Below are 14148 nucleotides of genomic sequence, written 5' to 3'. Positions count from 1 at the left end.
TACCCCTGATTCCCCCATGCCTTTTCACTGCTTCTGAGGGTTGTAGGAAATATGCTTCTATATTGTTGTTTAAATGAATTATTACTCAAAGTTCTGTATTAATATGCCTAGTAAGGAATCTTTGTCAGAAAAAGATTTCAAAAAGACATACTTGCTGACAGTTATTTTGAAATAAATTACCAAAATAATTGAAACTGGCATGATTATATTGTGTTATTTTGGCAAATAAAATATGCAGAATTTTAAAATATTGTGGGTGCAGAATTTAATTTTTTTGGCACAGAATTCCCCCAGGAGTGAACTGGCTGCCTGTTTTTCTCTGTTAAATAACTTTTAAAACCTCTTCATTTTTGGGATGGTCACGAGGAGGTGGTTGGTGAGAGAGAGCCTTTCTTCCAGGAACAAAGATGATGCAGAGGGACTCCTATTGTTTTTTGGGAATCATACTGAGTGAATGCAAATTTTCAGCCCAATAGGATCCTTCTCTTCCTAGGTGACAACTCTGTTATGGGTCTGTCAGACTCAGAGACTTCATCTTTGGTCCTCACAACTCATTTAAATTTCTTTCCTTGGTTCTCTGAATTTCATTTAGCCAGAACTCCTCACATTGGGGTGTCAGGGACAGACTGAGAATATTTATGATTAAGGCTACGATTTAGTCATGGAGCTCACGGCAGTCACGGATTCCATGACTTTACTGGACCTCTGTGACTTCTTCAGCTGCCAGCAGCTGAAGCTGGGGCTGGAGCCGGGGCTATACTGCCTACATAGCCTTGCTGTGGGGTCTGCCGCCGGTGCCAGGTGCCTGTGGCTCGTGGCGGGTCCCATGCGCCCCTACCCCATGGTGGGGGCTGCAGCTGTGCACCTCTGCTGAGGTTTGTACAGTTATTTTTAGTAAAAGTCACAGTCTCTGTGGATTTTTGTTTGTTGCCTGTGACCTGTCTGTGACTTTTACTAAAAATAACCATGACAAAATCTTAGCCTTATTTATGATGTATCTTGACATCATTTCCATGAGCCTAATTGCCATAATGGCATTTGGACTGGGAGGAGTCTATGACTGCCACTAGAAGAGGAAGCACTCTTGGATGGCTGTGTAATACAACTGTAGGTATTTCATGGCCACTACTGCCTGGGAAATTGCTCCATCTGGATAGGGAGTAAACTCCATGGTTGTGTATCTAGAGAAACCTGCAGAGCTTTTGTAGGCCAGCAGCAATGGAAACTGTCTTAAGCCATACTAAGCCCCTAAAGAAGGAAGGTTACCATACATTCCCCTATCAAAACATCTGCCCACAAACACTTTTTTCCTTCCTATGCTAAACAAGTGGGATTTTTCTCTCTCATTACTTATCTTGGAAGGAAATTGGTCTGGAAATAGATCCCATTTCATAAAGCCACTGCCTCACCTCACATTCCTGACTTTCACTCTGTTGGGTTTTTTTTCTGTAACAACCCCACCTTTCTGCCCTCTCCAGGGCCGGCTCCAGACCCCAGTGCGCCAAGCGCGCGCTTGGGGCGGCGTCCCGCAGGAGGGCGGCAGGCGGCTCCGGTGGACCTCCCGCAGGCATGCCTGCGGAGGGTCCAATGGTCCCGCGGCTCCGGTGGACCTCCTGCAGACGTGCCTGCGGAGGGTCCGCTGGTCCCGCGGCTCCGGTGGAGCATCCGCAGGCACGCCTGCGGGAGGTCCACCGGAGCCGCGGGACCAGCGGACCCTCTGCAGGCACGTCTGCAGGAGGTCCATGGGAGCCGCAGGACCGGCGACCGCCAGAGCGCCCCCTGCGGTCTGCTGCCCTGCTTGGGGCGGCGCAAATCCTAGAGCCGCCCCTGGCCCTCTCCATTTGTCAGGTACACCAGTTGCCACTGATTTATATCTCCACCACCATTTATATCTCCTCTCAATTTGCCCAATATATTGGCCAGCCTAGGCCAGTTGACTTTGCAGCAGGGGTCAGCAACCTTTCAGACGCGGCGTGCCGAGTCTTCGTTTATTCACTCTAATTTAAGGTTTTGCGTGCCAGTAATACATTTTAACGTTTTTAGAAGGTCTCTTTCTATAAGTCTATAATATATAACTAAACTATTGTTGTATGTAAAGTAAATAAGGTTTTTAAAATGTTTAAGAAGCTTCATTTAAAATGCAGAGCCCCTCAGACCAGTGGCCAGGACCCGGGCAGTGTGAGTGCCACTGAAAATGAGCTCGCATGCTGTCTTTGGCACACGTGCCATAGGTTGCCTACCCCTGCTCTACAGGGTGAGTTTTGGTGTAGGTAAATCAGCAATGGTGCACCAACCCTTGTCTTCCTTGAGGAAGCAGTACTCCTTGTAAATTCGACATAAGAAATTCATGCATCTGCAGTGTTGTTGTCTCTGATTTATTAGCCACCTGTGTGCTGGGCATATTATTATGTAGAGACATTGGTTCAACAATAAAGCCCATCATTCAGAGTATTGGGAACACACTCAGCCACTGGTTTGAGTTGTTATTTGAAAGGAATTAGTGTTACCCCTCCAAGTTAGTTTTCTGATTCTTTGTTATTGGAAACATAGTAGACTTTTCTTCTGCACTCCCAGTAAAATATAATAAAATCTGAGATAGCTATGAAACTCCTTGGCATTGGATGAGTTGTCATAAAAAATATTTTATGTGCCACCCTTTGAGCTGTTGAGAGGAAATACTGTAAATCTTTGCGATTTTACTTTATTTTTGTCTGCAGTTAAAAACACATTTGAGGAGAGCAGAAAAGCACTCCAAGATTTGAGTTATTGTGTAACTCATGCCAAGGTGCTGTGATTGCATTCTGCCTAGGCTTTAAAGAGCCACTGACACGTGCAAAAACTACTACATAATACATTTAGAAATTGCATTTTACTCAAGTCTCATTAAACACCAGCAATTTTACTATGTCCCTTTTCTCCACTGTGGATTACCATGATATTTCTGTGTAATTTTCATCTACAGTTCAATTGTGGGCACAAAAATATGAGTAGATAATCAGGTCCAGAAATGGCATTTTGCATATATGTCTTCTATATGAATCAGAGTACCACCTGCAGTTAAAATAGTTAGGATGGCAACTACAAAAGTTATTGATTCTTATTATTTAAGATAGAGCTGGTTGAACTGTAGGGAGGGTGGGGGAGTCCTGAGAACATTTTCCTGTGTAAGTTTTGAACAGTTAAAATTTTCTGACTGGCTCGGCTCCTGGATCTAAACTGATTGCTGGCAACAGTCATAAAGAAAATTATTGCTCTTTATTATTATTATTTGTATAGTGGTAGACTCTAGGAACCCCACTCATTGACCAATACCCCATACAAGGTGCTGTACTTTAAACACAGAACAAAAAGATTGCCCCTGCCCAAGAGAGTATACAATCTAAGTAAGAGTATACAATCTAGGGAATTAACTGCATTATGGAGATTTTGTGCTTTTTCTCTGACACATCAAGAATTGGTGAATGTTGGAAACAGGATATAAGGGCAGGTCTACAATTACAATGCTGTGGCACAGTTGCACTGCTGCAGTGCTTCAGTGAAAACGCAACATATGCCGACAAGAGCTTCTCCCGTTGGCGTAGGTTCTCCACCTTCCCGAGAGGCGGTAGCTATATCAACAGGAGAAGTTTCCCGTTAATATAGCACTGTCTGCACCAGGGGTTACGTTGGTATAACAACATCGTTCAGGGTGTGGATTTTCCACACCGTGAGTGAGGTAGTATCAACATAAGTTTCTAATGAAAACCAAGCCTGGGACTAGGTAGTCTTTTCTAGTATGATAATTCCTAAATTCATGCTGTATGTTGAAACTTTAAGCACAGTAAACATTTCTTGAGACAAGGTGGGTGAGGTGCTATCTTTTATTCTGTTGGTGAGAGAGACAAGCTTTTGAGATTACACAGAGCTCTTCTTCAGGTCTGGGAAAGGTACTCAGAGGGTCACAGCTAAGTACAAGGTGGAACAGATTGTTGAGCATAAGTAGTTAACACATTGTAAGAGACCATTCAGGGTGAAGTAGCCTGTTAACACCTTTGCAGTAACAGAACAAATAGGAGGGGCTGGGGGTTACAGGTTGTTGTAATGAGCCATAAAATCCAGTATCTTTAAGAATATGATTTTTGGTGTCTAGAAAAGTTATGAATTTAAGCTCCCAGGCTCATCTTTTGAAGGTGTTGTGTAGGTTTCCTTTGAGGACAGAGTCTGAGAGGTCAGATATGGAGTGATCATTTTGTGAAGAGAGTTGTCCATGGGTGATATGGTGTTTTTGTCTTTTATCATCTTTCTGTGTGAGTTCATTCAAGAATGCAGTGATTGTCTGGTTTCACCAAATAGTATGTGTTGGGGCATTTGGCGCACTGGATGAGGTACATCACATAAAATCATAGAACTGGAAGGGACCTCGAGAGGTCATCTAGTCCCGTCCCCTGCACTCAAGGTAGGACTAAGTGTTTAGACCATCCCTGACAGGTGTTTGTCCAACCTGCTCTTAAAAAACCCCCAATGATGGAGATTCCACCACGTCCCTAGGCAATTTATTCCAGTGCTTAATCACTCTGACAGTTAGGTAGTTTTTCCCAATATCCATCCTAAACCTCCCTGGCTGCAATTTAAGCCCATTGCTTCTTGTCCTATCTTCAGAGGTTAAGAAGAACAATTTTTCTCCCTCCTCCTTGTAACAACCTTTTATGTACTTGAAAACTGTTATCAAGTCCCCCTTCACTCTTCTCCTCTCCAGACTAAACAAACCCAATTTTTTCAGTCTTCCCTCATAGATCATGTTTTCTAGACCGTTAATCATTTTTGTTGCTCTTCTCTGGACTTTCTCCAATTTGTCCACATCTTTCCTGAACTGTGGCGCTCAGAACTGGACAATTGTGTTCAGTTGAGGGCTAATCAGTGCAGAGTAGAGCAGAAGAATTACTTCTTGTGTCTTGCTTACAACACTCCTGCTAATACATCCCAGAAGGATGTTTGCTTTTTTTGCAACAGTGTTACACTGTTGACTCCTATTTAGCTTGTGATCCACTATGACCCCCAGATCCCTTTCCGCAGTACTCCTTCCTAGGCAGTCATTTCCTATTTTGTATGTGTGCAACTGATTGTTCCTTCCTAAGTGGAGTACTTTGCATTTGTCCTTATTGAATTTAATTCTGTTTACTTCAGACCATTTCTCCAGTTTGTCCAGATCATTTTGAATTTTAATCCTGTCCTCCAAAGCACTTGCAACCCCTCCCAGCTTGGTATCATCCACAAACTTTATAAGTGCACTCTCTGTGCCATTATCTAAATCATTGATAAAGATGTTGAACAGAACCAGACCAAGAACCGATCCCTGCAGGACCCCAGTCGTTATGCCCTTCCAACATGACTGTGAACCACTGATAACTATTCTTTGGGAACCATTTTCCAACCAGTTATGCACCCACCTTGTAGTAGCTCCATCTAGGTTGTATTTCCCTAGTTTGTTTATGAGAAGATCATGCGAGACAGTATCAAAAGCCTTACTGAAGTCAAAATATACCACATCTACCGCTTCCCCCCTATCCACAAGGCTTGTTACCCAATCATAGAAAGCTATCAGGGTGGTTTGACATGATTTGTTCTTGAAAAATCCATGCTGACTATTACTTATCACCTTATTTTAAGTGTTTGCAAATTGATTGCTTAATTATTTGCTCCATTATCTTTCTGGGTACAGAAGTTAAGCTGACTGGTCTGTAATTCCCAGGGTTGTCCCTATTTCCCTTTTTATAGATGGGCACTAGAATTGCCCTTTTCCAGTCTTCTGGAATGTCTCCTGTCTTACCACATATTGTGATAATCTGTAGGACCCAGAGATCTTGAAATGTGTATTGTCAGGGGTGTTGATCATTGTAGCAGTGGAGATATGTTTGCAGGTTTTGCATCTTTGTTTTGGCAGGATCTGGTTCTGTTTTCAGTTGGTGGGTCTGGGTCTGTGGAGAGTTTGCTTCTGATGATGAACTTGGCCAGAAGAGGGGCTTCTTGTTGTTTGTTCACTTATGATATATGTTCTAATTGTAACCACTTTGTTTTTCTGTTAGGAAACTGTCCTTGTAAAATGCAATCGTCCTGGTCATACTTTGATCAACAAGACATTTCAGTTTGACAGGTGGGTGATCTTGAAAAGCTTTCTGGATTGTTGTGCGATTCTGTAAATATGAACATTGATTTCATAGCAGGAGTTGATAGCATAACATGCTCATTTTTCTCATTTATTTGGTGATGAGGTGCTTCCCATGACACAAAGCACTGCAGAAATTAGATTAGATAGTGTTTTCATCCTACGGTTCCAAATGAAAAAGAGAGCTAATATTCCAAATTTAATATCTATCTTAGGTGCTTGTATGGCCCTCATCATAGTGGTATCTTAGCACATTGTAATTGTTAATCCTCACAACACCACTCTGAAATAGGAAAGCACTATTATTCCCATTTTACAGATAAGGAACTGTGCCACAGGATAGATTAAATAACTTGCCCAAGGTCACAGAGGACATCTGTGACTGAGCCAAGCATTTAACTCTAGGTGTTTTGAATCCTAGTCCAGTGTTTTGTCCATTAGCTTATCCTTGCTACCCACAATGTAGAATTGTAGTGAAGCCCCAGCTCTGCTATAGTTAAGGATAAGCATCACTTTCTTTTTAAAGGTGGACTGTTTCGAGCTCACAAAAAATCCACGTGCTGGCTTGGATTGTCTTGGAATTTGCCATTTCTCATGGAAGTGCTGGGTGGTGTTGGTGGTCCAAATTTGAGGTCTTTTGAGTAAGGTATTCCTGAGATATAGTGCCCACAGTCCTAAAAAAACCAACATTTTATAAATCACCTTATTCTTGTAAAATTGTTTTGTGCACACCTGGGGCTCAAACTATGGCTCTGAGGCACCCTACATCGATCCCAGTTGCCTAGGATTTATCTCAATTGGTGCTTGGTACTCATTGCCCCTTTAGGGAAGCAATAGCGAAAAAAGATTTTAAAGATAGTTTAGAACTCCAGGTCTGCGTGTGCCAAACTGATGCACCTAAAAGAGTAAAATGTACATCTGCCGCAAAACTAGGGCTCTGTTGAAGCAAGAGTGTTTCCAGGCAGTATGATGTCTCAGTCGTTGCGTAGCTTAAGGTGACATGCTTAATGCAGAGTTAAGGTTACGCAGTGGTGCCTCATGCCCTTCCACACAACCTTATTTCTGCCCTCTTGGAGTGATGCCCCAACACCCCAATAATACACAAAATATCACTCTGCCCTTACAGATGCTGCTGAATGCTCTGGGAGCAGAGCAGCTGGCACTATAGGACAAAGTCTAACACCATCTCTTTGCTAAGGTGAAACGCGGATTTAGGTCTGGTGTAGCAAACAGGATCTGCCTACACTCAAACACTTTTCTCCACACAAACCACCCCTGAATGGCAAAATGTTACCACCCCTTCACTCTTGCCCTAAGGATTCCTTCTGAGACATGGCCTTCATTTACCCCTTATTAAATCCTGGAGACCACTGTCATGCATGCCACCAGATTTTTGACTATCCTTACTGACACAGCCTATAGAACTGGGTCCTGAAATAAGGTATTCTTGATCCTTCAAAGTATTTGTGCACCTCTCCTCATATCACAGGCATAGTTCTGCTTCAACTATTCCCTCCATCATTCAATACAGCTGCACCTTGGAATATACCTACTGATCACTGCTGGAATTCAAATCTGTGGTGCACAACACAGATAATGGCACATTCTCTTAGAACATCTTCATGTCTTCTTATGGCACCTCCACTCCTTATTGAACCATTCTCCATGGCTATTGCCAACTTCAGGAGGCAGTGTTAAGGTTGCATTGCAGGGGTGGCATGTACCTTAACTCTTCATTTCCTGGCTTTCAGAGGTTTGAGTTAGCCAGTCTCCATATTGTAGAAGCGCACAAGGCATCACTGGGCAACCTTAGCTTTGTTAACAAAGTTTTTAGGCCATTAATATAGGTAGCAGTTCTTAGTGTTAAAGATATGCCACAATATATTAAAGTGTATGGAGTACTTTTGCAAAGCACTCTGGAGGTGCTGTGATTCTGGACATGTGGTGACCATCCAGATAATCAGGAAAAGGTTTTTTAAAAAATGTAAATCCCCCAAAGAATGCTGTTCTTGGGGAATGTTTTTTCAGTGTCCCAGCACAGCTCATTTTATAAACAGTACAGCATATGGTTCTTATGAACTCAAAATGTTTATTTTTTTAGCAACTTTTTATGGAACTAATAAATGTCAAAATATTTTATTTCAGTTCAAGAAGAAAATCCCATCTTTCAGCATTTTATGCTTTTAATAATTTTATCACTGAATCAGTTAACAAAATAAAAAAGAAGCTAATAATTTTCAGGATTAAATTAACATTAATATCCGTTTTGGGGAAAATCTGTCATCTTTCGAGTAGAATAAATAATTTTGTACAAACAGATTCCCTGGGTTTGCTGTACCTTCCATTGTCACAGATAACTAATTAAAACAAGTCTGTTTCTAGCCTTGGACAGAGAGTCAGTCAAGTTGTGTTCTATCTGCTGACTGAGAGTCAGTCAAGTTGTGTTCTATCTGTTATCAACAGATTGAAAAACTCATCAGCACCAGTATAGGGCAATTTGCTTATTCACATCCCATATAAACACCTTCCCAGTTAATCCTTCGTAACAGTCCTCAGAGGATCTCTTGAGAGATGCTTTGACATGTTTTAGAGAGAAATATCAAATCAGTTCAAGACAAATTGAGATGGAACCCCGTTGCCCTAAGATCAGAGATTTGATGCTAATGAATATTTCAAATGGTGAATAATGAAGCAGAGAAAAAGCAGTTTGAGGATGTTTTTGTTCAACCAGATTGACCTTGAAGATCTGACATGAAAAGCATGCAGCAATGTATGCATGTGCATGCATACATAACCAGGAGGTAGTTTTGTTATTCAGTAACTGTTTTCTCAATATAAGTACTTTACCATATCTGCATATTTGTAGGTGTCTCTGTTTTTTTAAAACATGTCAGTGGAATGGCAAGACAAGCACAATTTGTCCATCAAGCCAGACAAGTGCCTATTCACTGATTAAACAGGAAATACTTTTTCATACATGTAATTAGACTGTGAAACTCATTGCCACTGGATGCCATCTGAGTCAAGGATTCAGCAAGATTCAAAGGGAGACTGGATGTTTTTATGGGTAGCAAGGACACCTAGAGTTATAATAGTTAATGCTAACAAAAAATTTGGAAAGGATATAAGCCCTCGTATTTCAGGGGCTAAACCAATCTCTGATTATTAAGGATTAGGATGAGACCTTCATGGAAGACAGATTATCCCACAGCTGCCTACTGCAGCATTTCTTGCACCTCCTTGGAAATATCTGGTGCTGGATACTTGGCTAGATGGAACTTGGGTCTGACTGAGCATGGTGGTTTTTCTGTTCCTGTGTCACTGGGTTCCCAGACACCAGTAACTTCACACTACACCATAATAACTCTAACTCAGGAACCAATCCATGCAACAAACTTCGATGCCAACTCTGTCCACATATCTACACCAGCGACACCATCACGGGACCTAACCAGATCAGCCACACCATCACCGGTTCATTCACCTGCACGTCCACCAATGTAATATACGCCATCATATGCCAGCAATGCCCCTCTGCTATGTACATCGGCCAGACTGGACAGTCCCTATGGAAAAGGATGAATGGACATAAATCAGATATTAGGAATGGCAATATACAAATACCCTGTAGGTGAACACTTCAATCTCTCTGGACACACAATAGCAGATCTTAAGGTGGCCATCCTGCAGCAAAAAAAACTTCAGGACCGGACTCCAAAGAGAGACTGCTGAGCTTCAGTTCATCTGCAAATTTGACACCATCTGCTCAGGATTAAACAAAGACTGTGAATGGCTAGCCAACTACAAAAGCAGTTTTCCCTCCCTTGGTTTTCACATCTCAGCTGCTAGAAGAGGGCCTCATCCTCCCTGATTGAACTAACCTCGTTATCTCTAGCTTGCTTCTTGCTTGCATATATATTCCTGCCCCTGGAAATTTCCACTACATGCATCCGACGAAGTGGGTATTCACCTACGAAAGCTCATGCTCCAATATGTCTGTTAGTCTATAAGGTGCCACAGGACTCTTTGCTGCTTTTACAGATCTAGACTAACATGGCTACCCCTCTGATACCAGACACAGTTGTATCTGTAGCGTACACAACCACTTTAGTCTGTGTTTGTACATGTAATGAATCAGAGTGGCAGTATCTTGGTCAATTATACACCTGAAGAACCTTACTGGTAAATGGTAAAGAGCAGAATGTGACATTCATTAATTTATATTTTTAATGTAGCATATATAAACAGCAGAATATTTGATTACATGCAAATTGACTATTTTATGTTGTTTGCTGCTACCCAAATTCCTGCTTCTGATCAGCTAATGGGTCAAAACATCTTGAAAAGATAATCATTCAGTGGAGAATAAGGTTGAGCAGGAAGGGAAGGAAAAGTAGGGAGGCATCAGAAAATAAAGTTTGTTCAAAGAGACATCTACCTGCATTTATATGTCAGATTCTTAAGTGTGGATAATGATTTTTATATTGTCTTTGTACGTCTTGTATAAACAAGACTGTACTTGTTTCAAGTGGTAATCTATAGGGAGTTACTTAGTCATGATGCTAAGAGAAGAGATGAATGAGTCAGAATGTCCTGTTTTATTATCATGAAATGGAGGAGGTTCTGATTTGTTATTTTCAGGTGTGAATTCTGAGCTCTTCGTACTTTGTTTTTGAAGGGGTAGGTTGTAGGGGTAGATTAAGAAGTACCCTGTATAAACTAGCTGGGGTCTTTACTTGAGTTCGAAAAATGTGTACAGTTTGTTAAGGTATTATCATTTTTTCGCTCCAAAAGTTATGTTATCATTGCTACTTGCTAAGGAGTGGAAGAACTAATTCAATTTAATGATTACATCCCTCAAAAACTTATTTTTAAAAGCAGCACACAACTCTAAACATAAAAGAAAAACATCTGTTTCTGTGCAGTGAAAAATGCTTATCAGAAGGATGGTCTTGTGGTTGAGGCACTGAACTGAAACTTAGGAGTATTGGATTCAATTCCCTGCTCTTCCAGTCTTCCTGTGTAGCCTTGGGCACATAGATGATTCCTGCCTCCCCATATTGGGGCACAATCTAAAGGGGAGGACATGTGACCACCCCACGTGTCTTCTCTCCCCAGTAAACCCCCTGTCCTGCACCCAGCCCAGAGCCACCGTGCTCTCCCCACCCCACGTTACCTGCCCGGGCTTGGCTGCTGGGGACAGGGTCTGTGTATGCCGAGGGGGAAGAGGGGTACTGGTTCGCTTGGCCCCTGTCCCTGACAACAGGGCCTGGGCGGGGTGGTCTGCTGCTGCCCCAGCTGCCAGGGACAGGGGCCGAGCGAGCCAGAGCCCCCTCTCCCCTCCAGGGTTCCTCACTCCTGCAGCCAATCCCAGGCAGGGAGCAGGCTGCCACTGCCTCCCGGCCAGGCTCTCTTAGGCAGAAACAAGCAGCTCTGTCCCACTCCCCTCATGGCTACCAGGGAGAGCAGCCAAACGTGCCGGGGTGGGGGAGGTATGAGGTGCAGGGAGAGAAGGACAGAGCCCCTGGCAGGCCAATGTGGAGGAGGGCACTTGATCCCACATGCCCTCCCTACACATCGTGTCTGCTTGGGCAAATCACAGTCTCTCTCTGTGCCTCAGTTCCCCATCTGGAAAATGGAGTTAATAGCACTTCCCTGCCCCACACAGGTGTTATGAGGATAAATTCAATGATGTTTGCAAGATGATGAGATGCTGTGATGCAAGGAGCTATATCGATATTTAATAACGAAAAGGTGAAATGTTTGTGGTGCTACCCTTCACATACGTTCCATGCCTCCTTAAACTCATGCTTCAGGGTTTCAGCCAGCCACCTGCAGGGGTCAGGAAGGGATTTTTGCCTCAGTTCATTCTGGGAGGGTTTTTGATCTCTGAAGCATCAGAGATGGCCACGGCTGGAGATGGAACGTAGGCAGGGTTGGGCTAGTGCTCAAAGGTGGCACTGAGTGTTTTCTCTCTTCAAGTGCTTGGCTGGCTGGTACTTGCTCACAGGCTCAGGGTCTATCTGATTGCCATATGTGGAGTTGAGAAAGAATTTCCCCCTAGGTCAGTTTGGCAGTGACTTTGGGGTTTTTTTGCCTTCCTCTGCAACATATGAGTGTGGGTCACTTGCCAGGATTATCTGGATATATCTTACTTAATCATTTCCTGCCATTGTGGGGCCCTTGAGCACTGGTGCACCTCGGTCCCTTTTATTCTCTTCCTGTGGCACATAATAGTCTAGTAGTCCTCTGTGGGCTGTAATACTTTGGTGTCATTTTGGTTGTTGGCTTTAGTGTGTGGGTGCTTGGCGGTGTTGGTGGCCTATGCAATACATGAAGTCAGACTAGCTGTTCTAAAGTGGTCCACTTCTGGCCTTAAACTCTATGACACCATGAGGGGGAGCACATGCTGAGTAACCCCATTCCCTGGGAGAACAGCCGGTGTCCTAGGGAATGACAGAAGGGAGTACTATGCCTCCTTAATATCATAACACAGGAATCAGGGTCTCCAGCAGCCAAGTGACAATTGGGAGAAAACAAAGTGTGGGTCAGTACAGCTGGGAGTGGTCTAAGGAGACTGCTGGGGCCTGGTGATTGGGCAGGATTAGCAGAAGGATAGTCACCAATGCACAAGCCTTTATTTATTTTTTAAAATTCCTTTTAGGTACTCTGTTCCCAGTCTTCCTGTCTCCCTGAAGCAGCTCTGTGGGTGAAAAGAATTCATATCCCCAGGAATCCGCCCCCCTTTAAAAATCACATCATAATAAAGACCACTGCCCCTCCAAAAGACAGGAGTAGAACCTAGGAATTCTGATTTCCAGTCCCCTATTTTAACCACTGGACCACACTGAACAAACAAACAACTTTTTTAGATCTTTGTGTCTCCCCTGCTCCAAGACATTTAGTGTGTGCATCTCTGCTAGTATATACCAAAGGCAGCTCAGTATTCTCTACACAATCTGTAGGGCTCGGCTGTGCCCTACAGTGCTCTCCAAATTCTCTGTCTCAGCTACCTGGACAAAGTAGCAGCTCTAGTAGCTCAGCTCTTTTTCCTTGCCTCTTCATTTCCTGGCTCAGAAAGCCAGTTTCAGAACAGCAGTGAGTAGTTTCCCTCTACTGATCTTTCTGTCTCAAAGGTAAATAAGTTTTCTGAAACACAATCTGTAATTGTTGTTGTCATAGAAACACATCAGAAAACCCTGAGTTGTGCGTTAGTGGCACTCAGCAACTGACTTTTATTTTTCTGGTCTGTGTTATTACACTGGAAATACAGTGATCGTTTTTGTTCAGTGAATCATTCCATTTTCCTCCCCCTCAGAGTTTACAGTGCTGCTGAGTCTCAAGACACAGTGTTTGCAGATGTGGCCCCTTTGCTTACATCTCTGCTGGATGGGTAAGTTGAAAAGTAGGAGGAAACAATGTAGTGACACTACCAACTTGAAATCCATTCAGTTTTTAAAAAATGACTTAAAGAGTTATTTCCCAAGTTCTCTTGCCAGTTTTTGTGGGTTTACAATCACATTTTCAATGTTGTAATCTGACAGTCACTCAGTATTAGGATATTCTCCCACTCAACACGGGAAATAATGGAAGTGACTATTTTGAAATTTTTATCAGAAAAAGTGGACAAATTGGAAAAAAAAAAAGGGGATAAAATTATTTTTTTCTGGCCTTTTTCAGTTATAGTAAATATTGGTGCTACTTATAACAGAGGTAAAACAAATTCAGACAAGTGTAATTTCTTTTTTAAGTTAATAGTATATTTGTTTTTATTTTTTCTGCATGATAAAAATTTATGCTGTGCTAAATTTTGAAACATTTTTTAAAATAATAGGCAGTGTGACCTACCTTTCTTCAATAGCATTTGAGGATCTTAAGAATTAATGATCCTCAGTTGTAGATTTTGAGACAGCATCAAATAGATTCCCTGGAGTTAAAAACAGTTTTGGAAACTACACTACCAGAAATAAATATTGATATACATTTTTAATTACTTCTGGCCAGCA

The 14148-nt window shown here is 42.5% G+C and overlaps 1 protein-coding gene across 6 annotated transcripts in view; it reads left to right on the top strand.

The window, feature by feature from the left end:
* KIF25 (kinesin family member 25) overlaps positions 1 to 14148 on the top strand; it is a 62460-nt gene that overhangs the window by 27257 nt on the left and 21055 nt on the right. For all 6 annotated transcript variants that reach the window (XR_005597226.1, XM_039533037.1, XM_039533038.1 and 3 more), the window contains 2 exons: positions 6063 to 6130; positions 13461 to 13535. Coding sequence is in view for 5 of the 6 variants with exons in the window: in XM_039533037.1 (XP_039388971.1) it covers positions 6063 to 6130; positions 13461 to 13535 (143 nt within the window). In the remaining variant the exon portion in view is untranslated. The remainder of the gene's footprint in view (positions 1 to 6062; positions 6131 to 13460; positions 13536 to 14148) is intronic.

The sequence above is a fragment of the Mauremys reevesii genome, linkage group 3 (assembly GCF_016161935.1).
Source record: "Mauremys reevesii isolate NIE-2019 linkage group 3, ASM1616193v1, whole genome shotgun sequence".
Classification (NCBI taxonomy): domain Eukaryota; kingdom Metazoa; phylum Chordata; order Testudines; family Geoemydidae; genus Mauremys; species Mauremys reevesii.
Note: the sequence above shows the minus strand (reverse complement) of the source record. Positions and strands in the feature narration are given on the sequence as shown.